The sequence below is a fragment of the Hypomesus nipponensis genome, chromosome 15 (genome assembly GCF_054491055.1).
Source record: "Hypomesus nipponensis isolate SF chromosome 15, ASM5449105v1, whole genome shotgun sequence".
In the NCBI taxonomy this organism is placed as follows: Eukaryota; Metazoa; Chordata; class Actinopteri; order Osmeriformes; family Osmeridae; genus Hypomesus; species Hypomesus nipponensis.
The window spans coordinates 7,672,408-7,696,066 of NC_140375.1; the positions used below are offsets into that span (position 1 = coordinate 7,672,408).

At 47.5% G+C, this 23,659-nt stretch overlaps 2 protein-coding genes and 1 long non-coding RNA gene across 5 annotated transcripts; 2 read left to right on the forward strand and 1 right to left on the reverse strand.

Annotated features, from left to right (window-relative positions):
* Positions 1-1,022: 1,022 nt before the first annotated feature.
* On the reverse strand, positions 1,023-6,807 carry LOC146257259 (uncharacterized). The gene is made up of 3 exons (XR_014729896.1): positions 6,312-6,807; positions 6,001-6,203; positions 1,023-1,190 (listed from the first exon to the last, which is right to left on the reverse strand). It is a non-coding gene; the product is annotated as an uncharacterized LOC146257259 (long non-coding RNA).
* A 1,635-nt stretch (positions 6,808-8,442) lies between these two features.
* egln2 (egl-9 family hypoxia-inducible factor 2) lies at positions 8,443-18,655 on the forward strand. 2 transcript variants are annotated; one of them, XM_084673741.1, is made up of 6 exons: positions 8,443-8,697; positions 9,325-10,819; positions 15,892-16,011; positions 16,114-16,250; positions 16,835-16,902; positions 17,144-18,655. In XM_084673741.1, exons 2-6 carry the CDS (start codon positions 9,575-9,577, stop codon positions 17,194-17,196), a joined length of 1,623 nt encoding a protein of 540 aa, XP_084529867.1. In that variant the 5' UTR covers positions 8,443-8,697; positions 9,325-9,574; the 3' UTR covers positions 17,197-18,655. The 2 variants fall into 2 exon arrangements, with proteins under 2 accessions (XP_084529867.1, XP_084529868.1); XM_084673742.1 differs by having other exon boundaries at positions 9,476-10,819.
* A 204-nt stretch (positions 18,656-18,859) lies between these two features.
* tmem160 (transmembrane protein 160) lies at positions 18,860-22,378 on the forward strand. 2 transcript variants are annotated; one of them, XM_084673744.1, is made up of 5 exons: positions 18,860-20,194; positions 20,389-20,413; positions 20,594-20,686; positions 20,935-21,267; positions 21,978-22,378. In XM_084673744.1, the coding sequence occupies exons 1-4, from the start codon at positions 19,970-19,972 to the stop codon at positions 21,249-21,251; spliced, it is 660 nt and encodes a 219-aa protein (XP_084529870.1). In that variant the 5' UTR covers positions 18,860-19,969; the 3' UTR covers positions 21,252-21,267; positions 21,978-22,378. The 2 variants fall into 2 exon arrangements, with proteins under 2 accessions (XP_084529870.1, XP_084529869.1); XM_084673743.1 differs by having other exon boundaries at positions 20,935-22,378.
* Positions 22,379-23,659: the final 1,281 nt, after the last annotated feature.

Sequence of the window (23,659 nt, forward strand, 5' to 3'; positions counted from 1 at the left end):
CAGCAGGGAGCCAGAAGTCTTAAACCATCACCCTGGGGAATCATTACACAGAGGTCTTAGAAAGAGCAGCACCATGGATGGGAGGCAAAGGGCAGACTGCCTCTGCCAGCCAGCCAGCCAGCCAACCAGCAAACTATTCAACTGTCCAGTCAGCTAAACTATCAGTTAGTCAGCAGCAAGTCAGCCGGTCAGTCGACCACTCGGCCGGCTATACATCGTCAGCCAGCCAGCAAGCTGTCAGTCAGCCAGCCGGTCAGCCAGTCCGCAAGGCCCACGGTTGGTCAGGAACATAATCTTCCCTTTCAGGCCTCCAGGGAAGAAAGATCTGGGTAGGAGTCAGTCTGCCTGCTAACTAGAGACAGGCGGAAAGCTCTGATTGGTCGAGCCAAACACGCCTGTTAAACCCCCCCAACACACACACACACACACACAACCCTTGCCGGCGGAGTCATGTCACATTGCACGCAGGAGGCATTTTTCCTTCTCACATCTTTGTCGTCTCTCCCTTTCTCCTCTCCCATGTTCAATGATAAAAAAAATTCTCTCATTATACTGTTTTAATCTCACTCTCTCCTAATTTTTGCCCTGGTTTTTATTCTCTTTTTTTCTGTCTCTCTATCTCTCTGTCTGTTCTTCCATTTCTTTTTCACTCCTTTGAGAAGGCAGAGCTTGGAAAAGCAGTTCAGCTGAATGGGAGGCGAGGAGGACTGATGGGGGTTCAAACTTGAACGGGTGGGTCTGCTGGAAGTTTGTTGGAACCACTATAATTCCCTTCCTAGTTTCAAGAAAACTCTTCTAAAAGACAGCTAAAAAATTCGAATTTCTTTCTTGCATGGTCAATGAATCTAACTTCAACCCTAACCACAACCTTGCCCATGCAAGAGAAAACCCTAAGTAGCCATGGTTTTTCTTTTAAAATACAGAAACTTCAAAAATGGCACCACTTTAACCACTTTCACACACACAAATCACGCCACAAATTTGTATAATTAGTTTTCTTTTTTATTATAATAAATGCAATCCATTGTTAAACCACCGTCCCAGAAGACACTGTCTCGACAGCATTGGCACGGGAGGTTCTTCACCCTTTCACCAGGGGGAGGGGAGATTCTTCACCCTTTCACCAGGGGCAGGGGAGGTTGTTCACTTTTTCACCAGGGGCAGGGGGGGGCAAGCTGGGGCCAGTTGTACTGTTAGAGGACCCAGTGACATTAAACATTACTGTTGTCATACAGTTTTCTGCACTGCATTACAGGCATAAACAGGAACAACATGTTGTTTATATTGTTTGTAGTTTATAATTATTCAGACTTTACATGTAGGGGGGCCACAAGGGGATGCAAGATTGTTGTCAGAAGCATGTAATTCATAGGATCAGCTGGACTGAAAAGGATAAAAGTGAAAAAAACAGAAAATACAAGCCAGCTATTTGCAGAGCTGAGAGGGGTGGAAACAACAGACCCCCTCAGCTCCCCCCCTTCTCTCTCTATGAAACTGAAGGTGTGTGTGTCTGTGTTTGCCTAAACCCATACCTGTTCATACCCCATCAAAGGATCAGGAGTGCAGGGCGATGACACAACATTTTTGATTTTATTGAGGAAACCAAGAACAAAGTAGTTATGCAGAGAGCAGAGTTCCAAGGTGATTGACCAATACAGGCAAGAGAACAATATCTGTGGTATGTTGTCCAATTACACCCTTCGTAGATCCACATCACTGGACAACAAACATTCCTGTTAACCTCAATGTTAACGACTGTGCCATTGTATCATACAACGTTAAATGACTCACACAAACACACCTACACACACAAACAACACACACAGGTATTGAGATCAAGTCCTTGAGGCCTTTCAGGAAATGTGACAGGTGGCTGTGAATCCTGGTTTGATGAAGACTGTTGGGTTTGTCACATAGTTGGCATGCCTCCTATATCCCTTCTCTCTCACACACACGGACGCACACAAATGCACACTGGATTTTCAATCAATGCCCAGAAGAGCAATTACATCTGGATGTCAAAACATTTCATCTTGTCTCCCACTCACTCCGTCCACCTCTCTCTCTCTCTCTCTCTCTCTCTCTCTCTCTCTCTCTCTCTCTCTCTCTCTCTCTCTCTCTCTCTCTCTCTCTCTCTCTCTCTCTCTCTCTCTCTCTCTCTCTCTCTCTCTCTCTCTCTCTCTCTCTCTCTCTCTCTCTCTCTCTCTCTCTCTCTCTCTCTCTCTCTCTCTCTCTCTCTCTCTCTGTCTTTCTCAGTCTCTTTTCTATCCTTTCTTTATCTCTTTGTCCTCCATCTCTCTTCTTCAGATGTCCTCCTTTGCTCCCTCTTTCTGCTACTGTGAATCTCCCTCTTTTTGTTCTCCTGCCATCAACATAACTACTGTTCTCGGCTCTGTGACCTCTTGAACATTATGTTCTTCGGAGCGTCTGTTTACCTCGCACAAAACCACACTGATCTTTGCTTCTCCACCCTCCCTTTGTTTTCTCTCATACTCCCCTATCTTTCACTTCCTCCCTCTCTCCATCTCTGCTTCTCCCTTGTTTCCACTCCCCGCACAGCTGTCATCTTCTTCCCTTTTCTCTCCCTTCATCCCTCTTTCTTTCACGGTGGTTTGCCATGGAAGTGGACGTTCCTTGGCTCGTACTCCCGTCTTTCTTGCTTCCACACATTCCTTCTCCCTGACAGACGTCCTCAGGGCCAGAGGAACATGGTGCTCTCAGTCACAGGCCATAAACACACGTCTGTAGTTACAGCTACGTACTGGAACCAGCTATGCCTGCTCTCCAGCAACTCTGGCCTGTGCGTTGAGGAGAGAGAGGGCAGATAATGAACACTGGAGAGAGAGGAGAGAGGAGAAGTAGAGCAGAGAAGCAAGATAAGAGAGAGGAGAAAGAGAGAAATGAGATGGAGAGACGAGAGAGAGCACAGAGAGGGAACAGTTCTCTGGCTCTGTTGAGGTCTTGTAGAGGCATTTCTGAGTTATTCCCAGCTTCTTTCATACCTTCCAGACCCAGGCCAGTCTGTATGAAAGGGAAAGAGAGAGGACTCTCCTGCGGGCTGGCTGACCGACAGGGAAAGCCTTTATTTGCCTGGGGAGGTGATCCACAACAACAACTTTGACAACAACAACCACAGCCTGAGCTATCATGTACCCTCTGCTCATGGCTAACAGTCACTGTGGCAACAGGGAATGTCATTCCCAGAAGTTCTGCTCCAAGGTCTGATGATGTCACCATAAACTGATCAATAATGCACACATAAAAACATGGAGCGATGAACAACCCTGCCTCCTCTCCCGCCTCCTCCCCTCTTCCTACCTCTCAACTGCACATGTGACAGTGTGTGGACATGTGTGTGTGTGTGTGTGCGTGCGTGTGCGCATCTGTTTGTATGTGTGTGTGTCTATGCGCCCCAGGGTTTCTCCCACACAGGGGAGATTAGACTGTCTGACCTCTACTGTGACCTCCCCCCAGGCCCCCAGAGGCCTGCTCAGAGGCCTCCTCTCCATTCAGCACCTACCTCCATCTTTCCCTCCTCCCTCCACCCTCTCTCTCCCATCATCCCTCTGTGTCGAACTTCATTTTTCCTTTCCTCCACCCCTATCTCCATTCCTCTCTTTGCCAGACCTAGCCTGGTTTGAACAGCCTGCCTATACTGTACCCTCCTGATCTGCTGTTTGGCTTGTATTGCTGAGGAGAGTAGACAGAGATCAAGGAAGAGGTAGAGAGAGATTCAAATAGGAAGAGGAGAGAGAGAAAGAAAGAAATAAAGGGAGAGAGAGAGAGAGCGAGAGAGACAGAGAGACAGAGAGACAGAGAGACAGAGAGACAGAGAGACAGAGAGAGACAGAGAAAGACAGACAGAGAGAGAGAGAGAGAGAGAGAGAGAGAGAGAGAGAGAGAGAGAGAGAGAGAGAGAGAGAGAGACAGCAGTGAAGCCAGGGATCAGGCCAACATGAATTACTACAATTTAGGCCATGCCAGGCCTCCCTCCCTCCCTCTCTCTCCCTCTCTTGATCTGTCCCATACTTTCCCTCTCTATCTCTCCATCCCTCTCCTTCCTACTCACCCCCCACCCTCTCTCTCCCTCTCTCTTTCTGTGTCGTCCTCTTTGACAGGCCAGGCTTGGTGCTAATGCCACACGCCAGGGGATTAGCACCTACAGGAAGTGGATATCTGTACCATGTAGCCCAGGGACAGAAAAAATGAGAGAAGATAAGGTGAAAAGATTACGAATAAAGGGGGAGAATACAGGAGAAGGGCAATCGAGAGCTAAAGGTTATTAGAAATCAGAACCAAAATTCCATAGGATAAATATGTCCTTAATGACAAACAACATCCACTTCCGATGCAAATACAATCTCTCTCCAGACATTTTCGGTGGGTCATTCAAATTTCTGTGAATGATCAGTGTTTCAGTGAAACTGATGCTAAGTTCTTTGTCAGGGTTCTCAGAAGGGAAGAAGGTAAAATCTTTGTCTCCGATCTGACTCACAAGTCTCATCTTTTCATTTTGAGAACAATCCTTCTAAGAAGGGCATCTAATGAAGGGCTAGCGAGCAAGCCAACCGAGAGATTGTGGGTAAATGAGTTTATTAGCCCTTCATCCCTGGTATAGGGGTAAGGGGGGGGGAGGGAGGGGGTCGATGGAAATTAAATTAAATGTAAGTCTTCGACCTCCTGATGAGTCTCAGTCAGCTCTGGTAGAGAGAACTAGAGAGTTTTCTGGACAACTCCCCCCCCCTTGCTTTGTTTGATTTCCTGCTTCTTATTACATCAGTGAGCAGGTACAGTCCACACAGACGACATGAAGGACATTGCATTTGCCAATCAGACATGGGTGGAGGATCATTTTTCTTTGTTGAAGCTGTTTTGCCACAACATCTATTATAGCAAGTTATGCAACAAAACCAGCGCACATGCACACACATACTCCAAAGAACGCAGTGTACACACATTGACCACTTGTTGCTGGGATTGTCCGTCCTGTAACAGAGCTGTGTGACCACACACACACACTCTCCCACACACAAACACATGCTCTCTCACACACACGCTCTCTCACTCACACACATGCTTGACCTTGAGGAGAAGTCTATTGGACATCACAATCCAAATATTACCTTTAGTAGATACAATGTTCTATGACTTACATCAGAATGCTCTAGTGTGATTTTAAGATGTTGACTTTCTCCTGTCAGATGATCCTTACTGTTCTTGCAGGAAAGCTTTGATATAATTATAACAACAGGGTTACACAACACCCAGTTTCAGCAGACACAAAAATACACACACACAAATAGGCACGTAGCCTCGTGCATAAATTGTTTCCTCTGTGTGACCAGTTGTGTTTGAGGTTATGTGTGCTGGCACTGGCTGGCCCGTAGCCCTATCAACCCATGGTTTATCAGGTGTGTGGAACACGCCAGCGCGGGTTCTGAACAGTGATGTCATAGTTCAGACAACTGAGTGAAGCCCGTTATGGGCCTTGGGTCCCATTACAGGGGTCACAGAAATGCTGCACACACACACACACACACTCATGTCCGGTACATGTTGGACGATTTCTGTGCAGGTCCCACCCTTGCTCATGGCATCTTGTCATGGCCACAGCCATGCACCAGTGTCTCTAATGTTTTCCCTAGTGTTTCCCTAGTGTTTTTCTAGTGTTTCTCTAGTGTTTCTTTGCTTCCCTGTTGTTTCCTTGTAATTCTCTGTGTGGGTCTGTGTTGCAGGTGTGTCTTGTCTCTCTCCCTCAGATCCCTACACACCTGTGTCTCATCACCATCTCATCACAGGGATCTCCCTTGGGAATATATGTTTGCTTCCCTTGTCAGCCTTTGTCTCATCATCAGTCTTGTTGGTCTGTGCTACCCTGCCTATGTTAGTAGTCTTTCTGGTGGTGTTCCTAATTGTGAGGAGTCGGTTCCTTTGTATTCCTGCCTCTACGTTCCCTGATGTTGCCTGTACCTGATTTTCACAGGGTTTTTGCATTCTTACAGTTCAGCGATCCTGTCTTCCTGCCTCTCTTGCGGTTGGGTCCAGTTCCTCTGCTTCATGCGTCACCTCCGGGATGTGTGTATGTTGCTGGGGGGTTTGATAGCCTGCATGCTCCTTGCATCATGTTGTATGTTTGCTTCTGACACACACACTGGTGGACATACACATACAGACACAAACATCAACACACACACACACATAGACTTCAATCCATGCAAACACACACACACACATACACACTTAGAGTAAATCACTGATTTGCTGTCTCCTGCCACCTAGTGGACAACAATGCTGTGCTGCATGCAACATACAGTTACAGTAAACGGCCACCAGGCAGAGACAGAGATCATCAGACAAGCAAATCCAGCAGCGTTGCACAATCCATCAGCGTTGCAGAATCCACCGGAGCCTTCAGCCCATGGTTGAGGGCCTATACCTGCGCCTCAGGACCACAGACAAGGTAGAAGCTAGATCTGGACACGCTTTCTGACTGCTGAAGATGGTACTTCCCTTACACTTTCACCTTTCTCTCTCTCTCAAATATCAATTTGATACTGAACCATCCTCTGCTGGGGTGTAGGAGATCTTACTGAACCGCCATCTTGGATTCTTTCCTCTGGTGTTTCTTTTTATATCACACCGAGCTATACAAGGAAGGGCTATCTCTGAGCTAGCACACCGCTCTTCTCCTTTCACCCCCCCCCTTCTCCCTTCTCCCTTCTCCTCCCTCATTCCTCTGTCATTCATACACACAATTATTGCTGATAATTATTCCCCTCCCTCTCTCACTTAGCTCTCTTTCATTCCCCCTGCATCTCTCTCTCTCTCTCTTTCTCTCTTTCTCTTTTTCTCTCTCTCTTTCTCTCTCTTTCTCTCTCTTTCTCTCTCTTTTCTCTCTCTCTCTTTTCTCTCTCTTTCTCTCTCTCTCTTTCTCTCTCTCTCTCTGTCCTTCTCTCTCTCGCTCCCCTCCTGCTACCCCTCCCTTCTGAATAAAAACACAGTGCACAACACCCAGTCTCAGTCTATTTATACACCAGTCATCTATCTAGTGTGACCTGCATGTGTGCGTTGTCACGCATACTCAACCAAAACTGCCAGTGCCAAGTCAGCCACTCAGCTATTCAGCCTGCATGCCGGCCAGTCAATTAGCCAGTCATTCAGCAAGCCAGCCAGTCTGCCAGGTAGCCAGTCAGTCAGCGACTCAGTTAGTCGCCAACCAGGTAGCCTTCCCTTTGGTTTGCCAGCTACCCACCATGGCAACCCTCAGCATGTCTCAGGATCCAGAATAGAGCAGATTAACCTTGGACAGTGGACAAGGGTTCTCTATGGAAACTTACAGACCTGAACATGATTTTCTGTAGACCTTTATCTTTCAGAGGGTTCTTGACAGAAGTTTAACCCCCCCCCCTCCATCCGGGGGTGCCGACCCCCCAACCACAACACGGACACATGACGTGGCGCGGTTGGCGCCCTTTGCTGGTAGTGCGGGAGGGTTAATCCTTAGTTAATTAAGGATGCACTTGGGAAAAAGCCGCCCCCCTCTTCATGAAGCACTAGGCGGCTGCCTATGTCTCCTATAGGAAGGACGGGACCAGGGCCGGTCCTTCCTACAGTCAGACAGTGAGTCAGCTCCACCAGTCTGGCGAGCAGATGACTTCGCATTTTAGGATGACTCAGCATAGTAGGTCTCAGCTGTTCTATTGTTCTAATTTCACATTATAGATGGCTCACCCTGTCAACAAACTAGTGAACCTGTGGTATCACACATAGTTTGGTCTCTGTGTGAGTATTGATCCAGGCTGTCTAGCCTGCAGGCTTACACAATCAGTTCAAAGTTTGCGTTATTTGTCCTCTCCCCTTAAGCACGCCATATCTCTCGGCGGCGAGTCGATGAGCATGGCATGCTGATCTGTGGCAACACCGTCTGACCGCCTAATCCCACGAGGCAAGGCCATAATCCAGCCGGCTCCGAGGGGTCACGTGACCTCATGTCCTGCACTCTCATTTCTGGGTTCAGACAGACAGACAGACAGACAGACAGACAGACAGACAGACAGACAGACAGACAGATAGATATGGTATTTTTTTAAATGACATTAAACAAAAAGGGGAAGTGAATGATCAACATATGTCAAAGATGTATCTGTATTTGTAGGTCATGTTGTCCTGACAGGCCAATGACATGTTTGTGTGCACGTGGAACTGGCAGCAGAGCAAAAACAGAAAGAGAGAGAAAGAAAGCGAGAGAGAGGAGGGAGAGAGAGAGAGAGAGAGAGAGAGAGAGAGAGAGAGAGAGAGAGAGAGAGAGAGAGAGGGGGAGAGAGAGACAGAGAGAGAGAGAGAGAGAGAGAGAGAGAGAGAGAGAGAGAGAGAGAGAGAGAGAGAGAGAGAGAGAGAGAGAGAGGGAGAGAGAGAGCGGGGCGGCGGGCGGGCGGGGAGAGTTCTCAGCGCTCGCGGGGGTAAAAAACAGTGGGCTACTTTTGGATATCGAGGGGAACCTGCGGTACCAAAACGGTTCTCCCTTTTCGGTATCAGCCTCACAAACAAAATTCAAGCTACACAAATTGGACAACATGTTTGCTTATTTACGATCGGTGAGAGTTCGGAAGGAACAGGCACTAGCAGATAATCCCGGAAACAACTGAGGTCTACACCACGCCGGTCACGTACGCAACTGTAGCTTTGCGTTACTGATAGGTAAGCAATTCCATAACAGACAAGATATCTGTATTTTAGCCCACTATTACCACCTACATATCATGTAACTCTAGGTTTCTATGAATAATTTTAAACAAACAACAATATTGCCTATTAGTTTTATGTTACAGGGAATAAACACGTGGATATCTAAATAAGAAGGTTGTAGGACGAGTTCATTGACAAAGCGTGGATACTAACGGATTTTTTTTGTTAGGACGGTTCAGCGCGTTTACCCTTTATTCTTTCAATATTTAGGCCTTGGTAATAAATCAACAAAATAGATTATTGATTGCAAATTGGGATTTAAGAAATGTTTGCGTTTTTTTGTTGTTGCTGCAAATGTAATAGCCAATCTAGGTTTTTGCAAAAGCATTATTGTGATGGCCTACCTAACACATTGGGTGTAGCCTATGACCTTTAGCACACTCAGCACACAACTTGGAGATGATTAGCCTACATTCTCAAAATGTTACATTCAAGTCACTTAATATGACGAGCCGACATGGCAGATAAAGCTGGCCCTCGTTTTGTCATAATTAATATTTAGTAACCCTAGTGGTAGGCTACTATGTCAATAGATCTTTTAAACAAATCATATTCAGTGTTCTTTTTCTTTTTTTTCAGAAACTTCAAATTTTACGATCCATTCATCTTGTAATTTAAACATGAACAACAATGTAATAAGATATTGAGGATGACAGACGGGCAACGCAAGGGATAATTCTTTTCAAAATGAAACTTTGCGAGGCTGTGACTACGCGCCTCTCTCTCACAGACAGCAGTTGGGCTGCACACACTCTCTCGTGCAGTGGCCCTGGTAGAGAATGAGGCAAGGACGTGAGCGACGTGCGCATCCAGCCCCCGACGAGATGAGATGGAGAGCTTGGAACAGTCGGACCTTTTAAATCCTATCACTGTCCACGGAGCTGTTAGTATTGTCGCTGCGCAGCAAAGAGAGACTAGCGGACTCGTTCTCGGAACAGCAGATCTTCACGCTTTCCAGGCCAACATGGGACTTAACGGTTACTGCACGGCTCCGCTGGGGAGCAGCACGGCCAAGGAGTTATTGGCGAATCTGGCCTCTCAAACCGTTTCCCCCGGGGTCAATGTTTTTAAGAAGCAGTCAAAAACCGGGCTGCCGCTTTTTAACGGCGTCTCTCCCTCTGCTACGGTGGAGGGAAGTGGCAGCGGGGTTTTGGCGCAAACGCCCAAAGGCTACTACGCGCAGGTGAAGGGGGAGTCAGAAGCGCCAAAGGGACTAACTCAGCCGCAAGGCAGCAGAGCGCGGTTCGCAGGGAACGGGCATGAGATATGCACGCTCCTGATGAAGAGGGCCAGCAGTGACCAACGGATAAGACAGCTCCAGAAACGGAAAGGTGGGGAGAACCAGGACTTCCTGTCGGCATTTGAGGTCAATGGGAGTGTAGGGTCGTTGGGGTCAACAACAAGGGCGGGGTCAGAGTCTGAGGAGTTGTCCCAGGACTTCAAGCGTAGACGGCTAGCGGATGGAGGTAAGCAGTGCGTCCTAGAAACTACCAAAGCAACCAAGGCAGCCATCGCGCCACTCAGCTTAAACGACAACGGCATTAACCACAGCAACCATCATTGCCACAGCCGCAACACGTCCCCCCAGCCTTCCTCCCTCACCGCCACACCCCCTTGCACCAAACCCTACCCCAACGGACACAGACCAACACCGGTAAGCCCCGCCACTCTACCGGCACAGACGTCCCCAGTGAAGGTTAACGGTATCCTGGCCCTACCATCACCGGCTGGCCCTGGCTGGTCTGCAGATTGCGTGGCGCAGCAGTACATCGTGCCCTGCATGAAGTACTACGGAATCTGCGTCAAAGACCAATTCCTAGGGGAGGGGCTTGGTGAGCGTGTGCTGCAGGAAGTTGAGATGCTGAACAGCAGCGGAAAGTTTTGCGGGGGCCAGCTGGTCAGCCAGAGGAGCATCCCGTCTCGGAACATCCGCGGAGACCAGATCGCCTGGGTGGAGGGCTGTGAGCCAGGGTGCGGCGCCATCGGGGTGTTGATGGCGCACATTGATGAGGCGGTCATGCGCAGTGCCGCCAACAGGCAGCTGGGGGACTGTGTCATCAACGGGCGCACCAAGGTGAGGAAGCGAGACTGGTAACCTGTAATTAGGGAGAGGGGTGGAGAATGGGGGAGGGATGGGTTAAAGATAGAGGAGGAAGGAGAATAGGGGGTGTTGGGGAGGAGAATTGGATTGGTGGGGGAGGAGAATTGGGGAGAACTGAGAGGAGAATGGGTGAGATTAATATGAAGGCTACCACTAAGGCTTAAGCAGTTGGTTGGCTTGGTTAAGATGTGAAAGGAGTGATGGCTGTCCTAGTTCTGGGCCTGGTTCTATTGGTCCTGTTCCATCCTGTGCCGGTCCCGTCCAGTGCCTTTCCCCAGGCAAACAAGGGGGGGGGGGGGCTTGATAGGAAGGTACCCAATCTCTTCTGGCATCAGTGTCTCTCAAGCTTTGAAGATGACTCTGTCAATCCCTATCTATCTCACCCGCACACAAACAAGGCATTCTTGTAGCTTAGCTAAAAGGGCGTGTGTGTACGTTTGTGTGTGTGTGTTGGCCTGGTAAAATAATCCTGTAAGGTTATGTAGGAGGTGTGTGTTTTTGTTCCTCTTCTAAACATATGAATGACTATCTGTGGATTCTATGAGTCTCTAACTGTATGTTTCATTACTAAATAGTTCATCGATCTACTGTACCTCCTCAATTGTTAAAACAGAAACAGAACCGAGGCTGCCTGAAGTGTTGTAGAACATAGCCTAGCCTGCTGTCTGGTGTGTGTGTGTGTGCTAGCCTGGTAAGAGAGACAGCCTTTTGACGCAGGTTTGGGTTATCTGAGACCCGTTATGTCACCCCCCCACTCCCAAGCCATGTTCAGAGGCTAGTACATTGCATCAATCCAGTTAGTGGTTATAGAACCGTCTAGACAGTTGTGTAAACTTCTCCCTGTTGCCCAACGCTCTTCCATCACAGTACACTTACAGCAACAGCAGGTCTCTAGATTAATCAGCACTCATGCTCAAATATTAGCTATCAACTTCATATAAGATTTATTTGAATTTATATATTAATCACAAGAAGCAGTTGGTCAACTGGCTGACTCACTATTACTTATTCTTTACTATTACTTATTCTCTCTGGTTTTGTGTTAGCTTGATATAGTGTAATGTTAGCCTAGCATTACTTAGAAAGCCGCAGCCTGCTGTTTTCCTTTCTCCCTGATGTAGCATTAGCCTGGCTTAGCATAGGGCATGTGTAGGTCAGAGCTATCAGAATAGATTTAGGCTTTACACTTTCACCCCTGCTACCCCCTCACACCATCTCTCCTTCAGTCCTACAATTCCTCTCCCGCTTCCTCCTTTCCCCCCATCTATAATTTTACCCCCTCTTCATCTTTCAGAGCAGTAGTGAGAAGTAGCTGACTGTATTGTCTGCAGTCTGAAAAAAACAGTCACCAAAGGTCTTTGCACCGTGGGCCTTCTCGTCCCCATTTGATGATGTCATCTTCTTGTGACCTTACCTGACTGAGGACGTTTTCCTGGTAGCTGAAGGATGGTTTCTGTTCTGCCTGACATGACTGAATAGGAGAGAGGTTGATGTAAATGGAAGGATGGAGGGAAGATGAGGAAGATAAATGTGAGAAGGGAGGGAAAGTGAGGTTGAGGAAAGAAAGGGTCGGAAATAGAGGAGGAAGTGAGGAGGGTGCAGCTAAATTGCAAGGTCACTGTACCATCAATTCTTCACAATCTGTAAAAGCTTCCTCCCTTTACCAGGGCAAAACCAGTTCCTCCATTGCAATCTATCAGTCCACTTTTTTTTCCCACTGTACATTTTCCAACTCTGCCCTTGGTTTTTGCCCCTCTCTCTCTCTCTCTCTCTCTCTCTCTCTCTCTCTCTCTCTCTCTCTCTCTCTCGCTCATTCTTTCCATCCCCTCTTTCATGCTCTCTTTCTCCTATGTATTATCAACCCCTCTCTAGCTAGCCTGCCAAAATATTTCCCCGCTGTTTCCTTGGTAACAGGACCATACAGAGAAGCTCTGCAGTGTGTGTGTATTTGTGTGTGTGAGTGAAAGAGCGTTAGTGAGTGTATAAGTGACTTGGTGTTTGTGTTTGTGTGTGTGTGTGCAGGCGCCAGAATAATGCCACCACAGCAATAGGATGTGTCTTCTGGACCGGGCGTCCGGCACAAACTGAGTAGGCACAAAACGGCTTTAACAGAGAGGGAGGGAGGGAGGGAGGGAGAGAGAGAGAGAGAGAGAGAGAGAGAGAGAGAGAGAGAGAGAGAGAGGTGAGACGAGGACACTGGTGAAAAAAAGAGAAGAGAAATATTGGTACAGTATGTAACCTACATGGAGCGAGAGACCTGGGAGGGAGTCTGGAGGGGAGACCGGGAGGAGATGGAAAGATGGAGACAGAACACTTACTGAGGAAGGACAGGAGAAGAAATCAAGGTGCAGGGAAAGACGAAAGACGGGGTATGAGAGAAAGGAAGGGGGGGATTGTTGAGAGAAAAGTGTGGGGAACAGATAGAGAGAGCGAGGGGAAATGAGTAAGAGTAGGGTATAGAGTGATAGAGAAAGGCGGAGACTTGGTGTCTGAAAGAGAGAGATATTAAGGATCTCCAGAGCTAGGGAGAAATACATGAATATAAAGAAAGAGGGCTAGAGAGAGGGAGAGGGAGAGAGAGGGCTAGAGAGAGGGCTAGAGAGAGGGAGAGAGAGAGGGAGAGAGAGAGAGAGGGCTAGAGTGAGAGAGAGGGAGAGAGAGAGAGATAGAGAGGGTTCGAGAGAGGGCTAGACAGAGAAAGAGGGAGAGAGAGAGAACTACAGAGAGAGAGAGAGAGAGAGAGAGAGAGAGAGAGGGTATCAGAGGGTTAAAGAGAAAGAGAGAGGGCTACAGAGAGATTAAAGGCTAGAGAGAGAGAGAGAGGGCTAGAGAGAAAGAGAGATAGAGGGCTAGAGAGAGAGAGAGAGAGAGAGAGAGAGAGAGAGAGAGAGAGAGACATTGTTGGAGCTGCTTGAGTGATGCGGCAGGCGTATCATAATGAATGTCTGCTGCAGACTGTCCTCATATGCCGCTCTCCTAGCAACTAAGCTCACACACACATGCACACCCCGACACGCATACACACACACAAACAAACACGTGCCCACACACAGAAGCAGTAAGTGTATTATAATACACTTGCATGTATACATGCATCAGCTACAGTAGCATCGTGTCGCAGTTTAGGTAGCAGCTAGCGATGTACCACATTGCAGTAGATTTAACTAGCAGCTAACATCACAGCCCTTTGGAGAAGAGTCTTCTAGCAGTAATAAGACAACCAATTGGATTATTAAACAGCTAGTAGCTAACAACTCATCACGTTAGAATATATCTAGCAGCTAACAACCCCGTACAATGGCAGTGTAGCGGTGCTAGTAACTAGCTGGCACTCCGACACACAGAGTCGTTGTGTCTCCAGCTGGTACATTGACTTGGAATGAGGATGAGAGCACCAAGTAGATAAATAGAGGATGTATGTAATGAATCAGCTCTGTGTAGACCAATTGAAGCCTTAGAAGTCATTTGATGTCATTAACCGGGCTGAATGGTTTGGTAGATTTCAGCTTACCACATTGTGTAGCTGATTTGGCTTTGTGCATGGACGTACATTTGTAGCATTAGTAGGAAACTGCACATCCATGACAAACACTCACTGATATTCTGTTTTGCTTTCTGCCTTACGTTGAAAACACACAACAACAGAAATGAACAGGAATGAATGGAGTACATGGCCATAAAAGCACAAGCAAACTGCCCGGTCAGAGTGGGGATCTCTGGTTGATGTTGAGGAAGATGCAGAGTCAGAGGCAGACTGGTGTTGAATTGAGGAGTGGAAAGGTTGTTGTTGAGGTTCTGGTAGAAATTACTTCATCTTTTCAGGATTGTGGAGATCCAGGACGGGATGAGTCAGTGCTTTGCTGAGGAGAAAGGCCAGGCTGTGGTTTGGTGTGACACACACAAACACACACACAGAACTCCCTGCTGCTTATCCCTCTCTCCCACTCTTTAACTTTCTCAAGCTCGATTTCCCCCCTCTCTTTCAATCTATCCCTCCCTCCCTCCCTCCCGCTACCACTATAACCCTTTCCATATTTATTTAACTTTGCTCTCAGAGAACAGATTGTTCTCTCGATCAGTCACCGTGGCAGCCAGCATATCTCTGTGGGAACCAATGCAGGTGGCACACTGACAGACTGGCAGGCAGGGCCACTGCCCATTAGACTGGCACAGAGGGGCATATCAGCAGAGACATGGAGGGAGGAGAGGGTGATAGTATCGGAGCGTGTCGAATCATGCTGGTGTCATGCAGTTTAACAGACCCTGGTCTAGAGGACAGTATGTGTGGGGCTGTGAGAGTGTGCGTGTGTATGGGTGTGCGTGAGTGTGACCGAATGTGTGAGTGAGGGTGCGTGTGTGTGTGGATAGTATCATTCAGTCGCTGTAGGCTAGGGTTGTGCCATCTCTGCTCTGATATAGTTCATGTTAATTGAGGCTAATTATGGTTGTTAACAGTAAAAACTGCCTTAAGCTGAGATCAGCAGCAATGACTGTGTTTGTGTGTCTTTAGGTGTGTGTGTGTGTGTGTGTGTATATGTGTGAGAATCGAGACAGAGTGTTTTTAAGTGAAACTGAAAAAGTTTTATGAAATCTAACTTTTAATGTGTTTGGATATCATGTACGCACACACACACACAACCATGCATAAAGATATTTCCGCACACACACACACACACTGGCTAGGCACATACAAACATGAAAGGTACTTTCAGGAACACATCTACAAGACTTCGAGAGGGGTTAAAGGGCCCACATTTGAAGAGTCTTGAACAGAAAACAAGAACTAGAGCAGGTCTCTGGTCTAGGAGGGCCCCACCCTCCTAGTATGTCTGTGACAGCTTCTGTTTGAGCTGGCTGGCTGGCTGGCAGACCTGCTGAATAACTGGCTGGCTGGCTATTTAGCCTGACTGCGGAGGTTGTGTACTGTGCAGGGTCAAGTGGTTTGCCACATTACAATTATTATTACAATTACATTAGAAAGGAAACGGAGTCATTATTATCTCTCTCCCTGTCTACCCCTTCCCTCTCTCTCTTTCTCTCTTCAGGCCATGGTAGCATGTTACCCTGGCAACGGCACAGGCTATGTCCGTCACGTGGACAATCCTAACGGAGACGGGCGCTGCATCACCTGTATATACTACCTGAACAAGGGCTGGGATGTCAAGGTACACACACACACACACACACCTGATAACCCACATCAGCGTGCATCATCAGAAGATGGAATACTAAAATGATTTTGTGTGTGTGCATACGTGTGTTCCCAGGTTCACGGAGGCCTACTCCAGATATACCCAGAGGGAAGAAGTGTGGTCGCCAACATCGAACCGCTGTTTGACCGTCTGCTCATCTTCTGGTCTGACCGCAGAAACCCACACGAAGTCAAGCCAGCCTTCTCCACTCGGTGAGGAACACAGCGGTCATGGCTGGATGTGGAGGTGTCTAGGAGAGGTGGTCAGTGGCATGCATGAGTCGGATCAAACCCCGGAGAGGTCAAGTGAGGGAGGAAGTGACATTGCCGAGTGATGCGTTCATATCGAGGACACGCGCACATGTACATGCGCACACACACTGTTGAACAGCAGGTTTAACTAGAATTGATGTTACTCCCTCACAAACACTTCCTCCTTTGCTCCACTCTGCTTCCCTTACCTCTCCTCTTTACACTTGGAATGAGGTAAGGTTGAGGACAGGAAGTGTGTGTTTCCTGAACAAGTCGGTGGGGGGATTGTGAGACTCAAGCCCTGGGGTGTATGGGGTGTGTGGAGGGGGTGTGTGGAGGGGCTTAGGTAGGGGGTGTGTGGAGGGGGTGTGTGGAGGGGCTTAGGTAGGGCGTGTGTGGAGGGGGGAGAGACAGGAATAAACAACTCAACCCCAGAGAGAGACCTACAGGAGAGACCAGGAGAAACCATTAACACTGTCCTGCCCTGACCCTGAGCTGACCATCTCTAACATCCTTCTCTCTCCCCTCCTCTGCTCTGTCTACAGCTATGCCATCACAGTTTGGTACTTTGATGCCAAGGAGCGGGCAGACGCCAAGGAGAAGTATCGTCTGGGTGAGTTCAGCATGGAAGCTTTGGAAAGATATCGTTGTTTTATAGTTTTAGTTCGAGTTCTGTCCAGTCTTCATGTTCCATGTTCTTATAGTTCCGTCTGTTCTAAAAGGCACCCATAGATTTCATAAACCCTTTCATTCAATTCATTCAAATATCTCTTAGATTTTCTTTCAACCTTTATTAGGATATCTTTTATTTTAATATTAACTTTTCCTCTGTCCCATTCTCTTTATCTCCATAGCAACTGGTCAGAAGGGTGTTCAAATGCCTGTCACTCAAAGCAACCAGACGTAAATCTCAGCCAATCCCTGAAGTGCGCTGTGAACGTGCCTACGCCTGCTGCTATTGGATGGCTGTTTTTAAAGTGAGACACAGTTGAACCCGCCTGCTGTGTCCACACTGGATTCTCCACAGCTTAGCTGTGTGGATGTATTCTGCTGCATCTCATTGGACAGTCGAGTGAATAAGGGCGGAAACAACACAGTGTATTGGTCAGGGTGGTGACAGAAGGAAGTGGGGCCAAGAGAAACTCAGGTGGTGTCTGGTCAGAAGATGATGAAGATGATGATGAAGTCAGAGAACCCTTTAACTGAACAGACTATCATTTGCTGTTGATGTTTGGGTGGCTTGTTAATATTCAGCTCTGTTCTAATGTAATGAACTAACAACATCTGTCTGCTCACACAGTAGCAGGTTGTCTGTCCTTCAATCAGGAACTACATCTCAGTGCTCAGAACCAAGACCTCAGGATCTGCTCAGATTTAGGCACACCCACTCCCATCAGGGCACATTCTAAGAGGAAGTGGTATCATAGGAAGTTAGTTATAAAATATCCTATATTGCTTTTCCACTTCATGGTACTGGCTCGAATTGACTATACTTGCCTGTTTTGATTTTCTGCCGGGCAGACCCGGTGCCTGGTACTTTTTCTTGGTATCACCTCCATTGAGGTTCCAGGTGAGCTGAGGTGAATTGGCAGTCTCGTGCGACGTCGCTATGATTACCAGTGGGGGTACTATCTGCAGTTGAAAACGAGGTAGACAGACCTACCTAGTACCAAAAGTGAGTCAAGTCGAGACGGTACCATGCGTTGGAAAAGTGGCTCTAGGGTGCAATAGACTTTTTAAAACTGGCTTCTTAGTCTGAAACCAGAGATGAGATCAGAACCCAACAGCAGAGAGAAGAAGAGGAAGGTGCTTGTTCTAGAACATCCAGGTTCTGGGTGAGGACCTGTCCTTGGACTGATTGAAAAAGCGCCAGTTCTACAACTGAAAAGTACAGAATTCTCGCCCACTGTAGAGCTGGGTTGGTGGGGCCAGGTGAAGGGCAGGTTCAAACTAGCCCTGTGGCCAATAAGATGTCACCTGTTGGTTCTTTCGTCAGCTCTGAGGTAACATGACTGAGAGCAATGTTGTGACTTTATACTTAAACATATAAAGTCACAAGCACAGAGAGCAGTACCCTGGATAGACGGACTTGCTTAGAGTGTATGTGTGTGTCTCTGGTCCTCTCATCTTAGTATGTGTGTGTATGTGTAGAACTGGTCGAGAAATACTAAGATAAAAAGCACTTTATGGTTTGCCATGCCATGCTAGAAACTGCATTGAGGTAGACAGGCTTGCTGTACATGACATGGTTACTCAGACGCAATTGCAACTCAAATAATGACAATAAACAATCAAAAGTTTGCTTAATTTTGTCTCTGAACCTTTGCGGTATTTAATTAAAAAACCTTTCTGTTTTTGTACCAAAACATTTGTCTGAATGGGAGTCAATGAAAGATGATTGTTGATTATCACTTTCCTCTGTCCTAATTTTTCACACACACACACACACACACACACACACACACACACACACACACACACACACACACACACACACACACACACACACCCACACACACACACACGCACGCACACACACACACACACACACCCACACACACACACACACACACACACACACACACACACACACACACACACACACACACACACACACACACACGTGGAGATGGATGACATCAGCTTTGTCACAAAATGTTCCTTAGACCAGAATAAACCCATGATATCATTTTCAATACCAACCCCTTTACCCCTCCCACCCCCTTATTCCAGCAAGCCAGAGCAGAAACCAAAACACAGACCCCAACTACACACTATTTGTTAGAAATACTATTTGTTATGCAGGCTGATAGTATTTCTGACTGGTCTGATACATGTATTGTTGGCAGCCTTATTTGGTTGGCTGGTTTGCTAAGGAAGGGAGTTGTGTGTGAATGCAGTGTGTGTACAGAGGGAGTTGTGTGCGTGTGGGACGTGTGTGGGTGTGTGCGTGTGTGTTTATGACAGGATGTAAAGTGCATTCTCTCTGTCCAGGGGTCTGTGGCGTTTGCGTGACTGGAAGGGAGACATGAGGTTCAGCTGCTCGTCACATCAAAGGCCTTCCTCAAAGCCCCCCTGTCAGCACACACACCGCTCCTCACGCTAACCAGTCATCAGGTGGGGCGGCTGTGGACGCTGTTGTCCCCGGAGACGACCAAGACACAAAAGGAACACACCCCACACAGGGCAGGCAGGAAAAGGACCGGGGATATATTCATATTAGTGAACACACACACACACACACACATAGTACACACACCCACACAGACACATACCCACACGCAGACACACAACCATACACATACACTGAGGAAACCAAATTCCTCAGAAATTATTATTCAGCTTGCTTGGTTGGTTTTTCTAGTCGAAGAGCGCCCTCATGCGGCTCTACGTTCCTAACACAAGTCGCAGGGTTTACCTGCTTTGGCCTCAGAAGAGTTCGTTTTTCAACCCCAAAGAGACAGCAATCAAATTGAACAATTTTCAAATATGGAATTAGAATAAAGTCAGAATCAGGCTACGTTATTTTATCTATGTTGTCTTTTTCCATACGAAACGAACGATGGCGCTATAATCAATCGGTCTCAATATCTTCATCGACATAGCCTACTCTTCCTGGTTTTGTTTTCAGTGTCGGAGTTCAGAGGGCACTGCGGGGTCGTGTTTTGTTTTCGTGAGCAATGGCTGCCTTAAGTTGGTTTACAAGAAGGCAGTTACCACAGATAGTGTCCAAGTTTGCCACGGTTGTCAGACAAGCCCGCCCGCAATATCTCGGAGGGCTACCGGTGAGGAGAGTGCACGGGTCGGTGCGGAAATGGGTGGCGGAGAAAGGACCATGGGGGAAGAGTCGGACGCCGGAGCAACAGCAGTATATCTTCACAGAACTAGACAAGGCAGATGCTTTGGTAGGGTTTATATATATTTATTGTATAGTTTTAACCTTTGGTTTATAAATCTATAAACCAAATAATTATAATGAAATATTATGTCCTGATGATCACAATATCTGAAATATTTGAAATTGTAGGTTATTTGTCGGCTAAATTAGCTGTACAGTGTCTTAATGTATGAATTCTGCTTATTTTCTCTCGTCGGGCAGATGTTGAGGAAATCTCACGAGACAGGTATCCAATGACAGCTTATCTTTATATCAGTGATGTCTGATGTGTGGGGAAAAAAATATGTCCTGTGCCCGTTAATGCTTTCTCTTTTGATCTCTACCCTGATATGTTCTTTTCCCTGATTCTATGTTATCTTGCTTATATGCTCTCTACCCTGGTTATGTTCTCTACTCTGTGTTTCAGGATTTCTGTCGTGGTTCCGTAATGGCCTACTGGCCACTGGTATTGGGGTGATAGCGTTCGTCCAGAGCGAAGTTGGCCGAGAGGCAGGATATGGTAGGTATAGGAGGTGGATACTAGGTCTCCAGAAAGACTTAGACATGAGGACTGATGTGAGATTGTTTCAGTAGAGAAGATGACCAAACACCACAGTAAGTCTGTCTGAACGACCGGTGGAAGTTCTTACAGCTCATAACTTTTCCTCCTCTCTCTCTCTCTCTCTCTCTCTCTCTCTCTCTCTCTCTCTCTCTCTCTCTCTCTCTCTCTCTCTCTCCGTCCTCTTCTCTTCCACCCTCCTCTTCCAGCTTTCTTCATCCTGGGGGGGGTTTGCGTGTCGTTTGGGGGGGCGTCCTACGTGGGCAGCCTGCTCACGCTGAGGAAACTGCTGCTCCTCTCTCTGCCCGCTGTGCTGCTTCACTGCGCCGTGGTGGGGAGCGTCGCCCTCTTCTGGCTGTGTGCGGTAGCGCTCTACATCGGACGCCTGGAGGTGGAGATCATCCACGAGGATGAGGAGGAGGACGAAGGGCGCAACGAAGGCTCAGAGTGCCAGGAGTGCCGCGACCGGCAGGACCGGGAGAGGGGGGGGCACCGTTCCCATGACAACAAAGGCCAAGACAAGTAGAGAGAAGAGGGATGAGGTGTGTATGTGCGTGTATATGCGTGTGTTTGTGCGTATGACGTGTAAACTTTGTGTGCACCAGGACTTCAGAGTAGCTTGATTCTGTACTTTTGTAGCTTACTGTCTCCCTCTATTACTGTGTGTGTGTGTGTGTGGGTTTGATTGACTGATTGTTTGCCATTAGAAAATAGACCTGCCTTGTATACTGAGGGTAGTGAAGTGTGTGTTTGAGAAGGAGGGTCTTACACCTTAGTAACCGCTCTCAAACCTCCAAAGATGAAAATCAGCAGTCCAGGTTAAAACATTATCAGACAATTAAAAAACCTGCTGCTTTATTTTTTTGATACAATATGAAAATTAAGTTCTAAGCTTTATCCAGAATTATTATTGTCTAAAGTAGGTGGCTTTTTTATTTTCAAAGGAACACGCATGATTCACATGATCCTCTCTCTCGCGCTCTCTCTCTCACACACACTACTGCACAGTGCCTCCTGTTAGTATACACGCACCTAATCATGTTTACATTCAAGATCAGAGAGCACTGTTCCAACACTCTTCATAACCCTGATAGACTGACAGCATCATTTTCCTCTCTCTCTTCCTCCTTTTCTCTCTTGCTCTTCCCACTCTCCTCTCTCTCTCACTCTTCATCCCCTCTGTCGTCCTCCCTCTTTCCTCGTCCTTCCTCTCTCCACTTTCTCTCTAATCACACACCTGGACCCCCTGTAGGTTGCAGCTGGTAGCTAGTCAGTTACCAGAGGTTCAGCTGATGTCAGGTCAGTGCAGGTGATGGAGTGGTGTTGTATACTGTGATAAACGCAATCTACAATCTGGTCTCAGATCTGTTTATCCACACAGTTGTTGATTCCTGTAACAAGACTGTATTTGTAATGACTAGGTTTGCAATTCACTCATGCGGTCACACATGAACATTTTCCAGTCTTGTGTTTGGAACGTCAGAGGGAATAGTAGCAGTTTTTAATATTTTTATTTGACAAATAAAATGCTGTCATTTTGAATGATCATTTCTGAGATTTGTGTGTGAGGCTCCAGTTATTTTATCCTGAAGGTTTGTGTCTGCATGATTGTCGGAGCATCTACCTGTGATGTCAATAAACAGTTAAACCTGATTTGACTCTTGAGTTTTGGTGAAAGAAAATATTTGATGTGGTTCTGTTTACAGCATGGGCTGCATGTTTGAGTTCTGTTTAGCTGTGTGCGTGTGCAAATAAGTCAAATTCTTTGTGTGCCCATTCATGTTTGTGTTAGGTAGTGTCTGTGGAGGTGTGTGTGCCATCCCTTTAGCCAGCTGTGCTAAGCTGGGGCTGATAAGCATCAATGACAGGCTGAGGCCCCAGGTCTCTGATATCACACCTCTGTTCCTTTTCTACTAACCTCCCTGTCCCTGACTGTCCATCTCTCTCAGACCCCCTTTTTTTCTACCTCTCACACTTTCTCTTTTTGCCATGCTTTCTCCCCCCTTCCTACCCTTCTCTCCTTCACAAATTGATTGTCAGGACTTGTACTTACATTCATTCTTGCTCCTCTTCTCCTCCTCTCACTCCCTCCCTCTCCCTTTCTCCCTCTATCCCTTCTCTCCCTCTCTCCCTCAGTCCCTCTCTCCCTCCCTCCCTCTCTCTCTCCTCCTCTCTCTCTCTCCCAAGGTGTTTTGGTGCAGTTTGTTTCTTATTCAGGGCGTGTCTGGCTGGGTGCTGCAGCATGTCTCCTTCCTCCTCTGTTTCTCCCCATCGTTTCTCATCCGCCTCCTCTCTTTCTCTCCTCCTCCCCCTCTCTACCTTCCGGTCTTCTCCCCGTCTCCCCTCCTCCCCCCCCCCTCTCCGTCTGGCTGGACAGCAGTGTTTGGCATGCAGGCGGCTCTCAGACCCGTAGCAGCTAAAGGGCAGCTCGCCCGCCAGCGAGAGACGCGCCTTACCTCACAAACATCCCTCCGTCCATCTATCCATACGTCCCTCCTGTCCATCCACCCACCCTTTGCTCCCTCCACCTACCCATCCTTCCTTCTAACTATCCATTCTTCGCTCCCTCCACCTATCCATCCTTCTGTCCGTCTACCCATCCATCCTTTGCCCCATCCGTCTATCCATCCTTTCCTCTGTCAGTCTGTTCATCCATCCTTCCCTCCATCTGTGCGTCACTCCTTTCCAACTATTTGCTCTGTCATTCCATTCCTTTCACACAGCTACTTCTCAGTCTCTTTACACCTCCATTCCTCCACCTCTACATCCTTCCATTCCTCCACCTCTACATCCTTCCATTCCTCCACCTCTACATCCTTCCATTCCTCCACCTCTACATCCTTCCATTCCTCCACCTCTACATCCTTCCATTCCTCCACCTCTACATCCTTCCATTCCTCCACCTCTACATCCTTCCATTCCTCCACCTCTACA